Source organism: Sphaerodactylus townsendi, linkage group LG03, assembly GCF_021028975.2.
Source record: "Sphaerodactylus townsendi isolate TG3544 linkage group LG03, MPM_Stown_v2.3, whole genome shotgun sequence".
NCBI classification, from domain to species: Eukaryota; Metazoa; Chordata; class Lepidosauria; order Squamata; family Sphaerodactylidae; genus Sphaerodactylus; species Sphaerodactylus townsendi.
Genome location: NC_059427.1, coordinates 55,561,109 through 55,582,973, shown reverse-complemented (window position 1 = coordinate 55,582,973; position 21,865 = coordinate 55,561,109). Strand labels below are relative to the sequence as shown.

Genomic DNA, 21,865 nt, shown 5'->3' with positions numbered 1-21,865 from the left:
AAATAAATTGTGTGCATATTATTTTATAAATATTATTTATTCTGGTATTTTGATTAACCAAATTGTTTATCTTTAGCCATATAAAGCCTTCTTTGCTGCAATAAAGTGGATAGTGTCTGAACTTGTCTTGTAAGTAAAATTTATTAAGATTTCAAGATTAGCTTTCTTTTAAATCATGCGTGTGCATTCGCATGCATGTGCAAGAGATAGAGAGTGAAGTCTCTTGTGTGTAGAATTTGAAACATAAACTTCCTTTTTTCTAGTTCTAGTCACTTGCAGAATGGAAACTAAACTTATTGTTGCGGTTACAGTTACATCTATTAAGAATATTTAGCTGTTTTCAGTGCTGCTTGGGTGGGCTGTTCAAAAAAGTGTGTACTTGCCCTCATGATCTTCTGTTGCTCTGTAGTTTCCTAAGGATTTTCAACCTACTGGTTAGTACAATTGAATTTATTGGACAATCCAGGTGTGTTTCTCACTCGGTATTAAATTCTTGTCATTAATTTTCTTTCAAAAGAATAGATATGAAGTCCTTGAGTACTTCTGTGTATAAAGACAATATTTTTAATTTATTTTCATTAATTCCAATTACAATTATTAATTGGCTTTCAAAACAGAATAAAAATGTACAGCTTGCAGTGTTTTAAGAAGAAAAAAACCCAAAACCCTGTGATTATCCGAAATAGTTAATTTGCTTATCACTGGAAACTGACAAATTTTGCACAACATAACTTTTTATGAGAAAGTTCTACATGGAAAAGTTTACAACTAGCCACTGGATAATCAGTTCTGATACAATTAGAAATAATAATTTGTTCCTTACAATGGAAATAAGACAGTATTTAATTTTTACTTGTATGGTCTAGCAAGGAAATTTTTAACCACCTGACTTTCTACAGCAAATCATAATACGCTGATACTGCAATCCTGTGCATGGTTATACAGAACAAATCCCCTTTTTATTCAGGGTTTCTTAGTCCCACAAAAAGTTATTTCGATAGCTGTAAATCATGGTAACACATCAAACTGTTGTGATGCAATAGAATTATACCATTTTTTATTGTCAAGGCTAAATTATTGTTCTATAGCACTGATACCATATAAGACTGCAAAAATAGTATGGGGAAGTTGATATCAGTATCTTTTGAGCTATGGTTAATAGTTGTCTTTATTTTGTTTAGGATGAAAAGAGTCACATTTCTGATAGCTAATGATATAAAAATGTCAGATGCAATTATATCTGATCTCTCCTGTTTTAGGTTTCTGGTGGAATTTAATCTATGCAACTGGTGGCACTCAGATCTAACAGCAAAGGGTAAGCATGATTCCTTTAACAAATCAGTTTTATGTTTTTATGAACAAAAAGCAACATTCCCAAAAAGTTCATGGAGCTTCATGTGTGCAGACACTTCTAGTTTTCTGCAATGAAAAAGGAAACCAGAATGTCATGAATGATGCAGATGTCATGAAATTTCATTCTCACTGGTTCTACAGGGCTAATTAATTAGACTGCAATCCGGGCACAATTGAGAAGGCCAAAACATGGACTCATTAAAAATAGGGGTTAACACCTGTTCATGTGTACTCCCTTTTCACAAATAAACAAATGACTGACTCACTGTTATGGATGAAGGGGCTAATCAATTACAGTAGTGCTGCAGTGAGCAAAAAAATATATTCTTATCCTTGACACTGGCCAGTACCTATTGACAGAGTATTCAGTGCACACAGATATGTCACAAATTTCCCAGTCTCTCTCTCTGCCACTTGTCATAGTGGTGGGCATTTGCTAATATTTCATAATCTTCTATGCTAACAATCTGATGGGAGGAAAAAATGCATCAGATTCTGCTGGATATAGCCATCAGCTCTGGTCCTGGATTCTTGGATTGCAGCCAATCTACATGTCCTGTCCTTAGGTGACCTCTGACAAATCCTGTAGTTAAAAACTCCCTCACAGTGTCCAGTGAAATGCCATTACCTCACTAAATAAAGGTACTGCATCTAAGCGATATTCATTCACATTATAACTAGAAGCAGAGCATGTAATTATACACTTCACCTGCTCTACTTCTTTAATTACTAAGAGGCTGGAAAGTACCCCCTCACCCTGATAAGCAGAAAAGTATCATTTTAATGTAACTTGTGTTTATAGACTGGAATTGGCTGAGCTCGCAGTCATAGGAGAGTTGGTTAGTAGACACTAAAGAGAGTCAGTTCAGCAAGCCAAAATGGTGAAACCTCTTCTCCACTTACTGTAATGAGATTTGAATTGAGCCTCTGCTTGTTTAAACAATGATACTGCACTGAGTCTGGGGTGGGTGCACCTAAGTTGTACAAACCAATCCACCCTGCACCCATGACTAGCTCTATGGTTACAAAAAACAATGTATGTTTCATTAAATTTCTTGTATTGTTCAACATGCATAAATATACAATGGTATAGATTCTCTAACAGACTTTTACAAACAAAAGTCAACTATTCAGCTTTATATTTAAAGTACAACTTCTATCCAGCTTTGTATATAACAAGCGTAGACTAACACAACTCAGCTAGGTATCTCTGTATTTGAACTCAAAAGTAGCAAGCTGTTTATACAGTTGTGACTGTGTCATTTTAAATTTTTCTTAACGTAGTCTTTACACCTCCACAATATAACCTTTATACAGGCTAACCAAAAGTTTGGCCTTGGAAATCCTTCAGCTTGGCCCGATTACCTAAATGTCAAAAAATATCATTAAAATAGACAATTAAAGGCAATATTCCAATAATATAAATTTAAAATTGGATCATTACTCACTTGCAATAAAGCTTATAAGCTTCTCAAGAAGTTCTATTTAGCTCCTGCTCTCCTGCTAGTTACATGCAGGTTAGTACATTGCAGGTTGGTATAAGCTTTTGAGAGTCAAAGCTGTCTGATGAAAGGAGTTTTGATTCTTGAAAGCTTATACCCCATAAACCTTGTTGGGTCTCAAAGGTACTACTGCACTTGAATCTAACTGTTCAAAAGGTAGACTCTATGGAATCATATATCTGCTGAGTTCCCTCCCCAAATTCTGCCTGTAAATCTCCAGGTATTTTTCAACCCTAGTTCAAAGAGGGAAACAGCAGGGAAGTAGCAACCTAACTTTTTCAACTCCAAACATGGTAAATCTTACCACATGCAGTGATCTTTTCACATAACACTGGGTTAAGAGAGAGTTCACTATTTAGCAGTTTGCTATCGAGAAATGATGGCACTTGAGTCAACAAGCCCGTAATTGCGACAAGGGACAGAGCACACGGTGAACTCCGTATGGGAGAGTGCGGGGCTCTGGGGCAGCTGCGCGGCAGAGCCTTACCACCCAGCAATGACGTGCTTTGGGCATAATCTACATGTATCCAGGGAACAAGACAATTAAAACTATTTAAATTGCTTTTACCAGATAATGTAGTGGTGCTAGAAAAGGGATGCCAATTCCCCAGGAAATTCCTGGAGATTTTGGATGTATCTGGGCTGGAAGCTCAGCAGGGATGTGATGCCAGAGACTCCGAAGTGGCCATTTTCTCCAGTGGAACTCATCTCTGTAGCCTGGAGATCAGTTGTAATTTCAGGAGAACTCCAGCTCCCACCTGGAGATTGACAACGCTACGCTAGAATGAACAGAGCCCTAAGGTTGGCCATCTCTTCGTTGTGTTTTAGGGGCAGTAGGGTTCATGCGTGGTGCCTTTCATTTTATCTTATATGATGTCATGGAGCTATCAAATTTCATGCATAAATATACTAGCTCCGTTCAGAAAAGTATACCATTTATGATGTAAAAAGTAAATTTTAAGCTAATTTATTTAAGGTCTAATCACTAATATCTCTTTAGGAACTTCATGTAGGAAATGGCTTTCTCTGTACAAATATGTTCTGTTAATTATAAAATAAATGTTATGCATTACCTTGTACAAATCACAGGTTGCAGTGTATATTACACTGTCAACTTGTGAGTAAAGTTACTATCAAATTCCATCAACCAGTGTGGTTTTTTTAAATTTTCTTCAGCTCAGCGATTGAAATACACCCTGGAGCCATGTGACACTGAATATCCAGCTTTCGTCTCTGAACGTACTATCAAGGAAACCATAGGCAGTATTGATTGTGATGACTGTTTAAAGTAAGTACTTTTTTCCTGCAGCAGAACTGGGTTGAGAAATTCTAAGCTTCACGCATGTAGTTATTGCAGTAACTCTGCATGTATCCTGAGAAGGGCTGCGCAACAGCAAGGTAAATAGTAGCAAATACCATATTTGACTTGCTCCTTACCATAATACAAGTACCACTCCTGGTAACTGGCTTACATTCCCTATCCCCAGCACTTTTTGATTTCTTCCCATAATCCTATCCTTGATACTCATAATCCTATCCTCACACTGACTACCTGTCTTGTGTCTTCCTGTCATATGATTTCCTGAAACATGCTTGCTGCTCTATGGGCTCCATGTTTAGACCCAAGTTTGAAAAGGTTGAACATCACCACCATAGTGGAACATCTTGTAATTGTAGTTTTATGAGAATGTTACACATTGAGACATGCAAATTGAACATTAAGACATTTGAAAATGTATCTAGCGTAAAGGAAAACCTGGAAAAATGTGATGAACCCCAGTATTCAAGTAAAAATTAGGCACTGTTTGGTAATTTAGCTCCTGTGTGTGTGTGGGGGGGGGCCCTTTCCGCACACATGCGGAAACGAGCCTCCACCAGCATAATTTATGCTTACGGTGCGAGCAGCCCCCACTTCCCCCCCAACCAGAGAGGTTGGTCACCCCCCCCCCCTGACCTTCATGTCCAGCGTTGCTCTGGAGGGCTGTAGGGATTCGCCCACGCAGGCCTCCGACCTCCAGGGGTTGGATGGCAGCGTGGGCGGGTCTCTGCAGCCCTCCAGAGCGACACTGGACATGAAGGTCAGTGAAGGTGACGGGGAAAGCGGCGTCTTCCCAGCGGTGCAGTTTAAAGCAGCGCCTTCATGCTGCTCCCGGGCGGCCAGGACGGCGCTGCTGCATTTCGCCCACTCTGCCCTCCAACCCCTGGAGGTCGGAGACCTGCGTGGGCGAATCCCTGCAGGCGTGTGTGTGTGTGTGTGTGTGTGCGCGCGCGCGCACGCGTAAAGCACCATTAAATTGCTTCCAACATCTTCTAGCCCTATAAATGAATGACCGCCAAAACGTACTATTGTTATCAGCACTCCTCAGGTCCTGCAAACCAAGGGCAGGTACTGACTTGATTGAGTTAATCCATCTCATACTAGCTCTTCCTCTTTTCCTGCTACTTTCAACTTTTCCTAGCACTGTTGTATTTTCCAGTGAGTCTTCTCATCTCATAATGTGTTCAAAGTATGATAGCCTCATCTTAATCATTTTAGCTTCTAGAGAGATTTCAAGCTTGATTTCATCTAGAAAAACCTTTTTGACAATTATTTGTCAAATAATGCATGGCTCAGTTGGATAGCATCTACTTGGTATGCAGAAGGTCCTGGATTCAGTCCCCAGCATCTCCAGTTAAAAAAGACCTAGCAGTAGGTGATATGAAAGTTCTTTCTTGAGACCCTGGAAAGCCACCGGTAGTCTGAGTAGACAACACTAACCTGGATGGACTAATAGTCTGATTCTGTATACGACAGATCCAGGTGTTCATGTGACATCTTAGACTACATTCACCAGACCACTTTATAATGTGTAGCATTTCCAACATCATTGAGAGTATAGCTCAATGCCAGCAATTGGGGATTGTGGCTCAAATTTCACTATTTCATGATGGTCTGAGGGATCAATATATGTGACCACATTCAGAAGTTACAGTCGCTTAAGGAATGCACTTTCGTTGTATGAATCTGATGGTAATAAGCCACTGAACCACATATTACTCATAAAGTTGCACTGCGTTCTGCTATATGACTACTATGTGAATCAAAAAGCAATGAAACCACCACAAAAACATTAATACTTCTAAGGCAAGGCTTTGTATGTGCAGTAAAAACACAATGCTTTGAAAGGGAAATGAAAGTTCCACTACTGACCAAATGTAATGCAGTCCAAAATACATGCAGCTTCTCTAGAATAGATGTGCAGATAAGCACAATGATGATGGGAAATGTGAACACCAAATAATTTCTGGGCTTTCTGGTTTACCTTGTAAAGTCTATGACGTATTACTAATATGGCATTACATCTTTATACATGAAATACATCATGCCATTTGATAGAACTATTATTTAGAATTATTATTTAACAATTTATGTTATATCTCTAGGATGTACCAACTTCCCTGTTTCCTCATATGAACCACAAAAAATCTCAGCTACATTAGAGTGGATCCTAAGAATTCCAGAAGGATGGCTGTATGTTTTAGGAAAACAAAACAGAAGTCCAGTGGCATTTAAGAGACTAAAAGCACATTTATTCCCAAAGGAGACTTCTGACTCGTTAAAGGGCCAGCTGGAATAAATGTTGTTTGTCTTTAAGGTGCCACTGGACTTTCATTTTATTTTGGACCCAAAAAGCCATGAAATGGGTGTGGTGGTGCAGAGTGGTGAGATGCAGTACTGCACTCAAGCTTTGCTCATGACCTGAGTTCAATCCCAGCACAAGTCAATCTCAGGTAGTTGGTTCACGATTAGGGGTAAAGTGTAGGTGACTGGAGAAAGCAATGGTAAACAACTCTGTAAACATGGCATATCTAGTAAATGTCATGATATATGATCTCATGGGTCAGTAATGATCCAGTACTTGTACAGGGATGTCTTTACCTTTTTGAAAGCCATGAACAGAGTTCTGCTCACAGAGCAGTGCTCTCCTGCCTCTTCCTTCCTGATGTATCCCTGCATGTTCCTAAAGCTAGTTCTGAGGTATGGGAAGCCTGTAGAAACCATGGGAGGTTGAGCATGAAAACAGAAGTCTGTGGGATCTAGGGAACAGAACTGACATGTTTATAGGAGTTCTGTAGGTCTTACTCTATATTTAAACATCTTCCTAAATTTAAATAAAATGACTTATAGCCATGCAAACATAACTGGTTCTATGTTATTCCCTGTATTCCATTCTTCCATTGTTGTGTTCTAGTACATAAGACCTGAAGGAACAAGTTCAATTTAAGTCAGGATTTCCAAGTTGGAACGGAAACAATGGGAATTTAAAAAAAAATCATTCTGCATCTTGCAGTTTGTGCATATTTGGGCCCACTCTGCATGGGCCTTAAGAGCAGCAGTGCACCGGCATTTGCATGCTTCCATGTATGTGGTCGCAGAGCTGCAATGGGGTGTGGAGGCATCTCTGGATGGAGGCTTGCCACTTTTTTTACTTACCTCCTCTTCCCCGCATAGCTTTGCAGAGATGAGGGGACACACCCCTTTGGCCATAGTAATGCCTTGGGGGTCAGGGGCCAGGAGGCATGTCCCCTCACCCCCACAGAGATACGCAGGGAAGAGGGGGTAAATAAAAAAGAGGTGTGCTGAAAAAGGCGCCTTCCGTCCGGTGCCATTCGTTTTGGCACCGGGTGGACGCCGCTGTTTTTGAAACAGCAGCTCGGGCGGGAGGAGGAAGTGTGATGCTGCCTCACTTGGTAGGTAGTACCTGTGTGAACGGCGCCCCTGGAACGGTGTTTTTGCTGTTCCAGGGGCGCTGTTTATGGCCCGTGCAGAATCTGCCTAAGTGAGATAATCTATTGGGACCACTGTCAAATTAAAGCCATCTATTTAAGAGCACCACCGTTGTTAATTTTGGAGGGGAGGGATTTGCAAAAAGGCTTCCGTTAAACTTAAAGAGATGTAATTTAACAGGGCTATGTTTCTTCCCAGAAGAAATATAATTTTGCGGCTGAAATTTGTAAAGGTAACTTCAGGTCAGAGGATATAATATTCAACTTGGATGCTTGGATGACAGTCAGTTGGAAATTAAGTTTGAAAAAAATATAGTATTTAAAAATTATAGACTAAGATAATTTTCATAGAAAGTCATTTTGTATGCCATAGTGGAAAGAAAACCTCTGTGTTACTTATACCCTGATCTCAATGAACCTGTTATTATCTGTAACCAATGGTAAACCCAAAAACAGTAATTCTGAATAAGTGTTAGAGTCTCATGGGAACTCACTTCACCATGCAATTTATTCAATTACTGTCATTAACAATCAACCAATTGTGACTTAGGGTTGATTCAAACATGCTGTTCTGATATGGCAAAATATTCTCCATGGCTTTATTAACTCATAATTTGCGCATGAGGAGGAATTTCTAAAAAAAGTCCTCCACATTAAAACTGTACCCCAATTAGTATTAAGATCATCTCCTTAATGTTGTTTCATTATATATGGAGTATAAGTTTGAAGTAGATGCTCATTCATTTAAAAGGTTTTGCAATTGAATTCTGGAGAAGTGGAGTTTCCTCAGAGGGCTATATAGGTTACCAGAAAGTCCCTTTGATCTAAGTGCGGCTCAGAGAATTTTAACATAATCTGTCCTTAGAACATAGCATACTTTCATTTTTGGCTTAGGTCTGAGCTTCATGGCTTCAGTCATCCTTCAGAAAAATTAAATTACAGTATCTAATAGTGAAGTCTAATACTCCATGTAAAAAGTAAAAGAAAGGCAACAGGGCCAGATACAAAGGGCAGAAAAGGTAACAAGTGGAACCCTCTCATGTGCAGAAAAATTCACAGTTGCACCCTGACATTTCACTGTCCCCCTCCCCCAATGTTGCCAAGACAACTAACAATGGTGTCCAGAATCTAAAGGCTATCTTGCAAGACTTCAGTCACTCTTTTTTGTTGCCAGGCAATGCCTCAGAATATTTAGCTATTCATCTCTTATTTTACTGTAGGTATTTTTTTTTAAAAAAAATCTGTATACCTGTTTCCCACCCATCACCGAAGTCCCTGGGTACAGTTATAAAAACACATAAAACAATCTTAAACGGTTATAAAATCTACTTTTAAAACCATCCCCATAACCCACTATAACCCTCCAAAAATACATGATCATCCCTCCCACATAATGCTCCCCCACACACACACACTTAAAAAATTGGGCTGGGGCTGCATCAAAAGAGTACTGGTATGATGATGAAAGGAACAAGTAAAAAGGGAATTTGGGGGGGGGGCAGGAACAAGTAAAAAGGGAATTATGGGGGAGGTATCACCTGGGGGATCACCTGTATGCCCAGGTACAGAGGGTGGGTTTATAGATTAGCGCCTTCACCTATGCTTCCCTCCAGCATTTCTCCTCATAGGAAAAGTTGGCAAGGTCCACAGTTAGCGAGAGGGCAGGAGGAGGTATGGAGCCAGTGGGAGGGAAAGTCAGAGCTAGCAGGGGTAAATAGAAATTAGAGTCAGTATGTGGTGGGAGGGCAGATTAAGGCCTGGTGGGTATGGACCCAGCTGGAGCCAAGTGGAGGAGATTTGAAACCAGAGCAGGAACTGGTGGGGGAGGGGAAATGAAATGTTCCTTCTCCTGCAATTATTCCTGCTCGTAATAAGTGCTCAGGGTTATTATTTGCTTTATACAGTATTAACTGGCAAGCTCAGAAGCAACAGTCAATATTCAGTGTATTGGAATACTTCCACAGTATTCCCTGTGGAAGATTTTGCAGTGGATAGTGCTCAATTAATTGAAAAGTATACACTACTATTTATTTGTTGTTTACATTTGTACCCTGCCATATCTCTGGAGACTCGATGACTCACAACAAGCATACAAATACAATAGACATAAAAACATTAAAAACATCATAAATATCATAGTTTAAAAACAACAGTTATCAAACAGATGGTGTAAAAAATGAAGCCTAACAAGGTTGCACAAGAAGAAACGAATGTGCACGCTGTAACCAAGTGAGGACCAGAGATGATTTAAAAGGGATGTCTGGCTGGCTCGGCAGTGAAGGCCCAGCGGAACAACTTTGTTTTACAGGCCCTGTGGAACTGAGATAGACTCCACAAGGCCCAGATGTCACCAGGAAGAGTGTTCCACCAGGCCGCGATCAGGGCCATAAAAGCCCTGGCCTGTGTCGAATCCAGCTGAACATCCTTAGGGCCCAGGATCACCAGCAAGTCTCCAAGGGCAATACTACTGTTGGCTTGCAGAAGTTTTCATTATTGGTCAGATCAAGTTAGGGTTTACTTAAAGGATCCAAGCTAGTCCCCCTACAGGTGTAATATCCATGCACAAAGGAATTGCCATAGGGACACCATGTTCTTGTATCTAATCTGCTCATGTATCTAATCTGGAGGAACCGGGTTTGATTCCCAGCTCTGCCGCCTGAGCTGTGGAGGCTTTATCTGGGGAATTCAGATTAGCCTGTACACTCCCACACACGCCAGCTGGGTGACCTTGGGCTAATCACAGCTTCTCGGAGCTCTCTCAGCCCCACCTACCTCACAGGGTGTTTGTTGTGAGGGGGGAAGGGCAAGGAGATTGTCAGCCCCTTTGAGTCTCCTGCAGGAGAGAAAGGGGGGATATAAATTTAAACTCTTCTTCATCATCATCATCTTCATCTTCTCCCCTTCTTTTTGTGCTTCATGCATCAGAAGTAGATTGGCCAACTTCCGTGGTGACTGGAGAGCTCCCACTATTACAAATGAACTACAGGCAATGGAGATCAATTCCCCTGAGGGAAATGACCTCTTTAGAAGGTAGACTCTATGGCATTATACCCCATTACAATCCCTCCTCTCCTCATACTTCACTGTCCTCAGGCACCATCTCCAAAATCTCCAGGTATTAACCTAGCCAGCAGTAGCAACTCTAATCAGAAGTTAAGGAAGTCTTTGCATGCCTTCTTAAGCATCTCTCTGCTTCAACACGGATATATGTTGATCAAGTTTATTCTCTTTTACTAAATTTACAGTACACTGGCTCAGCATATTGCTTGCCTGTGTACATGGGTACACACCGCAGAAAAATAGTGCTCTACAGAGCCTCACAACAGTGTCTTCACACACTGTTGCACTGTCTACAGAACACTAACTCATGTCTACAGGGTCCGGTCAACCATTAAAATTACTGGATGCTTTGCCATTGACTTCAGTGGAAAATATATTGGATCCTTGTTAGATACTTAGCAACCAATGTTATGCATTGCTTCCATGGAGCTTTTTGAAAAGTTCTGTATAATTTTCTGTACTATTGTTATTATTAATAGAGCAGCAACAAGTTATATCATCTCAACAGACAGAAGCTTAAAATCTGTGGTGGAACTACCAAGAAAGGGGAAGGAACCAGAGGGAGAGTCAAGAATAGTAAGGGGTGAATAATTTATATAAATAATGCATCCAATTCCACACATGCAACTATGCATGTTGGTTTCTTTACTCTTTCCATTAAATATGAAGAAATTATTTGTAGATCAGGATTTGTAATCTTTAAATGATTTTCCAAAATATAGGGGTTTTAGAGAATGTAGAAACCTGAAAGAAAATAGGAATTAGTATAAGAATGTAATTATGGTTGTGGTTTGGCTACACTAATCAATAATTTTTTGTCATCCAATATCCCACGGATTATGAAATTAATCTTCTATTTAAAAAGCAATTGAAAACAAGTCAGCCTATATTTTCTGGGCATCAGTGGCTGTCGAGGAGAATACAGAGCTGGATATCTTTATTTTTTTTCACATTTTCTTAAACTACTCCTGACTTGTTCTTTAAAAGAAAAAATGTTTTCAAAAGCAGATGATAGGCTATTATGTAAACAATGAAATAAATACAATCCAGATAAAATTACTTGTGAATAAGTTCCACTGCGAACAATTGAGACTAGTTGGAATTAATTTGCTCTGTTGATTTAATTGGAACTTAGCTTGCAACTAACTTTAGAGGAACTGGATCCAATTCTTTTGTTAGATGTAGATCCTTTATGCATGGAGGACTTACCTCACAGCTGTTTTCCTCGACTGGGCTTTTCCTGCAGGTTTTTTTTTATTTCAAAGGGAACCTCCTGCTGTGAAGTGTCCCCTGCTGAGTCAATCTGCCAAAGTGGCTGCCCATTGCTTATTTATTCTTGGTTCTCTGCAGAGGTTGCTGCCACCTCTTGCCCACCTCTGGTAGCTTTTTAAAAGATGTTCTGTTGCCTGACCTGGGAAGGAAGCCTTCTTTTTAATCTCAAAGCAGACTAAGAGAAAGGTAATACGTAGAAGGAGGAACTACTAATGGATGGATGGAGGAAAGTGCAGAGGAGTGAGAAAGCCCAAAGTGACCCTAGTGGACAAAGATCTCATTTGCAGGGACTGCAAAAGAATGGGAAAAAAATCACAGTTAATGAGGTTTCAGAAACAGTGGGACTTTGGAGATTCAAGGCAGGGTAAGTGCCCAAGGGATTGAAAGCCGGATTGAAAGCCAGAAGGAATGTGCGCTCAATCCGAAGGAGACCACAGGTGCATAAAAGGCCATAGTTTAGTAAATGAGCACTGAGGATAGAAGAAAATGTCATTAAATTTTGATCACATATAACCTCTTGAATCAAAGATTTATAGAAAGGAGCATGTAGCATGTTATATGGACCAGTGAGGGGCTACACGGTATATGGAGCTAACATATACAAGCTGTATTTGTTTAGGGAATTATCTGGCTATCTAATCAGCCGCAAAATTTGATAAGGATACTTTTCACCAATTCATCAAAATAATTAAAGTACTGAATAGTACCAAGCCCAGTATGGAGCCTTGAGGATCAAGAACTCCCCCCAGATTGATATTCATCTATCTCACATTAATTTTGTTTGCTAACTAAAATAGTATGGGAGCATTTTTTAAATGACTTTGAAAAATCACAGTATATAATATCCACAGCATTCCCATGATCTGCTATGCCATAAAAAGATAAGTTTGGTAGATTTATTCTTGACAAATTCTTACTGGCTTCTACTAGTCAGTGAATTGATTCCAAGATATTTACAAATGCCTATAAATTGAGTTTTTAATCTATTATCTTTCCTTCTATCAGTCTGTGGCTTGGGTACCGTGATTCTTGGATACAAGGACTGCAGAGTTCTCCCACATTCCCCTCCTTTCCAATTCTCCTTCCTAATTCAAAGAAAGTTTAGTTGTGAAATTCATGTGGTCTAATACCCATGCAGATTAGATGGCTGCAATGTGGAATGAGAAGAGAATGAAATATTCCTCTCCTCCTATTGTTGGAAGAGGCAGAAAGGATGATTTTGTACCCTTCCTCCTCCTCACTGCCACTCCCTAGCCCACACAACTGGTAAACCAAATGGATCCTGCAACCCTTGGTATAAGCACTGTTAAAGGAAAGGGAATGCAAATATCTGCAACCATCAGAGCCTTCTGCCGACCCCAATCTGAAGGGTCTGTAGATTCCAGGATCATGAGAAAAAGCCTGCTGGATCAGACCACAGTCCATCTAGTCCAGCACTCTGCTACTTGCAGTGGCCCACCAGATGCCTTTGGGAGCTCACATGTAGGATGTGAAAGCAAAGGCCTTCTGCTGCTCCTGCTCCTGAGCACCTGGTCTGCTAAGGCATTTGCAATCTCAGATCAAGGAGGATCAAGATTGGAAGCCATAGATCAACTTCTCCTCCATAAATCTGTCCAAGCCCTTTTTAAAACTATCAAGGTTAGTTGCCACCACCACCTCCTGTGGCAGCATATTCCAAACACCAATCACACGGTGCATGAAAAAATGTTTCCTTGTATTAGTACTAATTCTTCCCCCCAGCATTTTCAATGAATGCCCCCTGGTTCTAGTATTGTGAGAAAGAGAGAAAATTTTTTCTCTGTCAACATTTTCTACCCCATGCATAATTTTATAGACTTCAATCATATCCCCCCTCAGAAGTCTCCTCTCCAAACTAAAGAGTCCCAAACACTGAAGCCTCTCCTCATAAGGAAGGTGCTCCAATCCCTCAATCATCCTTCTCTGCACTTTTTCTGTCTCTTAGATATCCTTTTTGAGTTGTGGCAACCAGAACTGAACACAGTACTCCCAAGTGCGGTCGCACCGCTGCTTTATATAAGTGCAAGACAATCTTTGCAGTTTTATTATTAATTCCTTTCCTAATGATCCCCAGCATAGAGTTTGCCTTTTTCACAGCTGCCATGCATTGAGTTGACATTCCCATGGAACTATCAACGAAGATGCCCAAATCCCTTTCCTGGTCTGTGACTGATAGCACTGACCTCTGTAGCGTGTATGTGAAGTTTGGATTTTTTGCCCCAATGTGCATCACTTTACATTTTGCTACATTGAACTGCATTTGCCATTTCTTAGCCCACTCATCTAATTTATAAAGGTCTGCTTGGACCTCTTCGCAATCCTTTGTGGTTCTCACCACCCTACATAATTTGGTGTCCTCCACAAATTTGCCCACCCCGCTTCCCACCCCTACTTCCAGGTCATTTATGAATAGGTTTAAGAGCACTGGTCCAAAAATGATCATTTTTACTCCTCATTTTGTTGAAGATCAGGACATTCACATGTCTCCACTCCAGCACATCAGAAAATGTTGTGGTATTTTTGCTTACTTTCTTGGAGAGGGGCAAAATAAGTGTTTAGTAGTTCCACTTTTTCTTCACCACCTATTGGTGTTTCAATCTTCACTTAAGCGTGGGCCTACTTCTTATTTCAGACATTATTTCAGGTTCTTGTATATAGAGTGTCCAGTTTTGCAAACGTAAACAATAAAGAGCCACTGTTTATATATCATAGCTCATTAGATGATTTACATAGAGGAATGAGCTGTTGATAGTGTAGCTGATATTATTGGGACCAGAGAAAGTATTGAGTAAATATGTGGACAGTCCCCATCCTCCATTGTTTCCAGTGGGAGCTAACAGGAGATGGGGACTACCCCTTTGAGGGTCCATAACTCCCTGACCCAAACCCAACTTGGGTGGTATCATCAGGACTGCCTCCAGATGATACGCTGAAATTCTGGTGCCACTAGCTTTAAAAATGTGGAAAAATACCCCCAAAAGCCCAAATACCTTGCATTCGGATTTGTTCATATTTGGGCAGGACATATTCGGCCGATTTTGGCACAAATATGCCCAAATTCACCCAGATTCAGTATTTGTTGCACCCAAATCTCCAAGCCTACTTACGAAGGAGATTAATTATAAACTTTGCCTCTTTTTGAGACTACTTGCACTGTAACACCTGTAATTACTTCTTCCTGTATTGTAACCCCTGGTATGGCAACTCTCTTAAGTATTTTGCAAATGCATGTAGTGTTCTGCCTTCTTGACGTCTGTAGCATTTCATAATGATTTTGCTGCCACCAAAAGGGCTTGCCTTAGACTACTTAGTTGAACCCAAAGGACAGGATGCCTTAGATATATTTGGTAGAATGACAGAATGGTGACATATGGGACGGCTATGAGGTAAAAGGATTTTTTTCTAAATAAAACAGCTGTTTTTATTTTAACAGAAATAGAATAGAATAGAATAGAATCTTTATTGGCCAAGTGTGATTGGACACACAAGGAATTTGTCTCCGGTGCATATGCTCTCAGTGTACATAAAAGAAAATACATTTGTCAAGAATCATAAGGTACAGCACTTAATGATTGTCATATAGGTCTAGTAAGCAATCAGGAAACAATCAATAGTAATAAAAACATAAAATGTAAAATCATAAAATAAAATGAAATGTCAGCACAGGCTATAGTCATACAGTCATAATTGGGAGGAGATGGGTAATAGGAATGATGAAAAAAGTAGTGCAGTAATTATATAATAAATATATAATAAATAGTTTGACATTATCGAGGGAATTATTTGTTTAACAGAGTGATGGCATTCGGGAAAAAACTGTTCTTATGTCTAGTTGTCTTGGTGTGCAGTGCTCTGTAGCGACGTTTAGAGGGTAAGAGTTGAAACAGTTTATGTCCAGGATGCGAGGGGTCAGTAAATATTTTCACAGCCCTTTTTTTGACCCGTGCAGTATACAGGTCCTCAATGGAAGGCAGGTTAGCAGCAATTGTTTTTCTGCAGTTCTGATTATTCTCTGAAGTCTGTGTCGATCTTGTTGGGTTGCAGAACCAAACCACACAGTTATAGAGGTGCAGATAACAGACTCAATGATTCCTCTGTAGAACTGTATCAGCAGCTCCTTGGGCAGTTTGAGCTTCCTGAGTTGGCGCAGAAAGAACGTGCTTTGTTGTGCTTGTGTTGATGACATTTTTGATATTAGGTGACCATTTTAGGTCATGAGATATGATGGAGCCTAGAAATTTAAAGGTCTCTACTGTTGATACTGTGTTGTCTAGTATTGTGAGAGGAGGTAGGATGGGAGGGTTTCTCCTGAAATCTACCACCATTTCTACGGTTTTAAGTGTGTTCAGTTCTAGATTGTTCCAGTGGCACCACGAGGCTAGTTGTTCAACCTCCCGTCTGTATGCGGTTTCATCGTTGTCTCGAATGAGACCAATCACTGTTGTATCATCTGCAAATTTCAGTATTTTAACAGATGGATCGTTTGAGATGCAGTCATTGGTATACAGAGAGAAGTGGTGAAAGTACACAGCCTTGGGGGGCCCCTGTGCTCATTTTACAGGTGTCTGATGTAATTTTTCCTAGCTTCACCTGCTGTTTCCTATCTGTTAGGAAGCTTGTGATCCACTTACAAATATGCTCAGGTACTGCTAGCTGATTTAGTTTGGTTAGAAGAATGTCCGGTCTGATAGTATTGAATGCTGAACTAAAGTCAACAAAGAGGACCCTTGCATAGGTCTTTGGCGATTCAAATAGAGTTTATTTATAAGCATAAAAACTGAATGGTTTCAATATTGTTCAAAAGTGTAATGGTTTCTTTAAGACTACTGGCTTCCTGATTGCAAGATAGGTTCAATTTCTTCTTCTTTCTTTGTGTGGTTGTGCTAAGTGCCATCAAGTCACTTCCAACCCATGAATTAATGACCTCCCAAGTGTCCTACTGTTAACAGCCTTGCTCAGGACTTGCAAACTGAGCTCCGTGTCTTACTTAATGAGTCAATCCATCTCAGACAGGGAGATAAAATATATCCTTGTCTGGCATCTTTGCCAACTGGAAACCATTCTGTTTCTACATATTCTGCCTAACAGTAGCCTCTTCTCCAGAGTTTTAGTTGTGCCTCAAATCAGTCAGATCAATCTTAGTCACAAAGACTTGTTTTCACCGTTTGCCACTTATGTTAATATATTCCATGCACCAAACTATTTTTCTTGCTTGCCACTTAGACTGATAACTTCCACAGGTGGAAAGGCACACCTCATTTAGTCTCTTTCACATATTCAACTGTCCTTTTCTTCACACACCAAACCTCTGGACTTCTGTCAATTCCACCTCCTAAGAAATAGCTACCATCTAATCATAACATACTTTGCTCTCAGCTTCCTTTCTTACTTTAGAGATCTGCATTTTAAAAAACAGCAAATATAAATAAAAAACCCTACATTAATTTTCAGAAATAAAACACACAATATACTTATAGGGAAATCCAACATTCACTTTCTAGAACACTAATCTTTGGGCCATGTGGCTTCATGTCCTTATCAGGCTTTTTGAGATCACAGAGATGCAGCTGCGGCTATACAGTCAGTACCAATTTCAAAGAAATTCAAATTCAGACCAAGTCTAATCAAAGCTGTTTCTTTCCAAATGTCATGACCTATTTTTCCAGACCAGGTACTTTAGTTTTCAGCTTAACTGTGCTAGTTTTTAAGTCTAAATATATACCGCCCTCATGTACATTCAGGCTTAAACATAAAAAGTTAAAAGTTGGAGCTGCAACTGCTTCATGCCTGTGGTCTGTGTGATGTCATCACACTGTGGGATTTTCCACTCCTTGCCATACACTTTAAGTTGGTAAGAGGTGACTAGGCACACAGCATGATGACATCATGATTTATTTACAGGGAAGGAAGAATAGCAGCATTTCAGGCATCTCATTTAGCTCTCTGTCACTGCTGTTAATTGTCCTTTAAACCCCAGAGGAGGTAAGCCTCCAGACTGCTAAGATGTAACATATCCTGAACTGGGGGATAGTGGTATTCAAAATGAGGGATTGTGATTATCATCAGAGGTAAGCCCCTGGTACTAATGCTCCTACTGCATGTCAGGCAATATTACAACTCCCTTGAATAGTATAAACAAGAGGGAAAATACATAAAACGTTAATAGCTATTCCTTTAGGTGTATGTATTTGTAAAATGTCATTAAGTTGCAGCCAATCCAATAGGGTTTTCGAGGCAAGAGACTAATAGAGGTGGTTTGACATCGCCTTCTAGTTCATAACAACTCTGGTGTTCCCCTGTGGTCTCCCATCCAAGTACCAACCAATGCCAATCCAGCTTAGTTTCTGAGATTTGACAAGATCATACTAGACTGGGCCATCCAGGTCAGGGCACTTACACTGAATTCCAATTTTTAAAATGATGAATAGATGGGCAGCTGATAGCTGAATTATATATAAGCATAGCATTTAACCTATCAGTATGCATTGTTTTATGTCAAGTTGTAAAAGTAGAATATAGTGAAATGTTAGTGAAGCTGATGAACATGAGTTTTGGAGCAGAGAGGGAAGCCATCTTCTATTAGGGATTTATAGGAGAAGCTTCCTGCTTAACTTACAATGAATTTCTACAAAAAATATTCATTCAGTAATGATCAAATAAATAAAGGCACAAATTGGATTCAAACAGCACCAGCCTGAGTACATTAGTGTCATGAGTGGAATTACTTGTAAGCATTAAAGTTTATTTTTAATAAACCACTTAAGGCTTAGCAGTACCATGAACTGCTAAAGGTATTAACATTTTACGTTGGTTGTTCTGTAGAGATTTGTCAAATGGCTATACTTAATCTTTCTTAAAATGCTAAATAAACCTTTCATTGAACTTCTTATAGGAAAAGAAAATTATGTACCCTTTTGGCATGTCACTTACTGGTAAACAAATCAGCTAAGTAAAAATGAATTTAAAAAATTAGCATCTGTCTTTTGCTTGGTTGATTTTTTCATGTCTGAAATAAGGTCTAAATACAGTCTTCTAAGGATGTATAATACTTTCTTCTTTCTCCAATATACATGGAGAAAGCAAAGTTTCAAAATATGTCAATATCATTTTGTAGCATTGTATAACTTATATTGTGCTGGCAGCTGAGGACAAGATCTACAGTTTCATCAGCTTCTTTGCACAATCTGCATTTTGCATCATCTGAGGATTTTTCAATTTTGGCCTTGATCGAATTTGTTCTAATGGCTTGCTCTTGAGCGGCTAAAATCAGGGATTCAGTTTCCTTTTTCAGAGTTCCAGTTGTTAACCACAGCCAAGTCTTTTTGTTGTCCACCTGAATTTCTTTAGGGTTGTATTGACAATGTGTTTATTGTGGTGCAATATCTCCTGTTTTTAAGTACTGCTTTAAGTTGTTATCTTGTAACATTTCAGCTGCTGATTTTATTGACTATATTTAACTTCTATTTTTAAATTGATGTGTATTGCTTGTATTTTTTACTTACTGCAGTTTCAGACTGATTAACATTATTAATTATATACCTTCAGAATTTTGATGTAAAACATAACCTAAAATAATGCATAAATAAAATAAGATCTCCATTTTAAAAATGGGTATGTTTTTAATAAGCCCACAAAATTTCCCTTTACAGAATCTGTCATGTTTCAAATACTTATTTATACATTATTTATACATTAAATGATGCCCCTGCGCCACTTTTTATGCCATCTCAGACACTGCTGATGTAATATCTTATCTGGCACTTCCGGCCCCCTCCTGGCCTTGGGATTGGGCGCCATCAAAAAAATTGGGGTCAATTAATGGAGGTTATGTTAATGCTGCTGTGTTTTAAGGGTTTTAATACCACAAGTACTTTTTGTCTTATTTATTATGTATTTTAGTTTTATGCACTGTTTGTTGTACAGGGCCCAGGGTCTTCAGGGCCTTATATTGTTTGCACAGGTCCATGCTTTCTGAATTGCAAGTCCCCCAAGCAAAACCAAAGATACTATTAGTACAACTCTGTGCAGAGTTATTCCAGGCTAAACCCTATGGGTAGCATAGGATTGCATTATGTCATTTGGATCCAGAAAAAAATGGCAACTTCCATTGATTGCCCCTTCTGCAGATCCTTATCACATCATTCCTCTAGGTCTCCTATTTTGGGGACATTAGTGGGCTACAATGGGAGGGGAGAGCAGAAGCGTAGCTACAAGGGGGCCAGGGGATGCATGTTGCACCGGGTGCGCGCCTGTGGGGAGGAAGCAAAATTTTTAGGTTTGTTTTTGTATTTTTAGTGCTTTTTCAGTTTTTGGGCTTCAGGGGGTGTATTTTTAGGATAGCAGCACCAAAATTTCATGGAGTTTTTGGGGGACTCTCCTGATGATATCACCCAAGTTAGGTGAGGTTTGGTTCAGGGGGTCCAAAGTTATGGACTCCCAAAGGGGGTGCTCCCATCCCCCATTGTTTCTAATGGGAGCTATTAGGAGATGGGGGCTACACCTTTGAGAGTCCATAACTTTGGACCCCCTGAACCAAACTTCACCAAACCTGGCTGGTATCATCAGGAGAGTCTCCTAAAGATATCCTGAAATTTTGATGCTGCTAGCCTAAAAATTGTGCCCCCTGCAGACCGGAAACTGAAAAAAACGGGGGGGCAGCCAAACTCAGATTTTGCACCGGGCTCCATTTTCCCTACCTACATCCCTGGGGGAGAGGCAGGAAATTTACATTCTGTACTAGAAAATTTAGTCTGGAATCAATCATATGAATTCATATTGTGGAAACATCACATATTTTACAAGGATATGTGAGCTGTTTGGGTTGTATACTAATTATTTACAAGTGAACTCATGTACATCTGTTCATAAGAAAGAGCCAAGGTGTATTCACTTTACAAATGATGCAGAGATTTCAATAACATATTCAGCTACCGGTATGTGTGCATGGAATGTAACATGAGAATTACTCAATGCTCTGTACACAGATTGTACATGCACTCATTGTAACTTTTGAGCAGTGATATTGTGGAAGAGAGAGTTGATGATGTTCATGTCTCAGTACAAACAGTAAATGACGTGCCATCCTTGAAGATTCTGTTGCAGATCCCCAAATCCTCATAAAATCAAACTAACAGTTGTTGTAAAGAATAATTGAAAATTATCATTTTGTATCAAAAAGTGAAACCATTCCCAAAGGTATAATTCTATCAGCTCGTCTGAATTGCTGATTGCAGTGCATTTCCAATCAGTCACACTAATATTTTTCCAAGAGCAGGAACAAGTTTAAAGATCAGATTTTAAAATACATTAGAGGCCTGTAGTCATTGCAGATGTTCTTTATTTACTATATTTCTTGTATCTATTCCCTATTCACTTTAATGCAGGTTCACTCAATGATACTGTTTACACATATTGTTTGTATACCTGTCTGTCTCTGTCTTACACAGGCACATACAAACACACATACGCAGACACACTAAGGCCAACAGGTCACTGTCAGTAGGGCTGTCTCCTTTTTTGCATTGCACCTTTTCCTACTAAAAGCTCAGTAAGTCTACATGCTTTGTAGTCTGGCAGGATTTTTTGTTTTTGTAAACTTCAAGGAGTTGAATAGTTCATAAAACATTCCACAGTACCTCAGCAGCTGAGCCGATTGCTAGAGAGGTCTCATTTTAATCAACTGAAGCTAGAACTATTGGCAGCCAGTAATGATAGTGGTTTCAAAAAATGTAGCCCAAGTTTTGGCTTTTCTTTTTTAAAAAAAGAAAGACTTATTTTATCTGATTTTGCAATGCAAATTACAAAATTCTGTTATTCTTGGCAAATCTATGTCATCTGCTTTTAATCTGATATCTCAACTTGTCACTTTATGGTGATATTTGTTCATTTATTTA

General features: G+C 39.5%; 1 protein-coding gene across 5 annotated transcripts in view; it reads left to right on the top strand.

Moving 5' to 3' along the window:
• CACNA2D3 (calcium voltage-gated channel auxiliary subunit alpha2delta 3) overlaps positions 1-21,865 on the top strand; it is a 707,732-nt gene that overhangs the window by 671,512 nt on the left and 14,355 nt on the right. For 4 of the 5 annotated variants that reach the window (XM_048490851.1, XM_048490850.1, XM_048490849.1 and 1 more), the window contains 3 exons: positions 77-129; positions 1,260-1,315; positions 4,032-4,143. In XM_048490851.1, coding sequence (XP_048346808.1) covers positions 77-129; positions 1,260-1,315; positions 4,032-4,143 — 221 coding nt within the window. The remainder of the gene's footprint in view (positions 1-76; positions 130-1,259; positions 1,316-4,031; positions 4,144-21,865) is intronic. The other variant, XM_048490852.1, reaches the window with a different exon arrangement.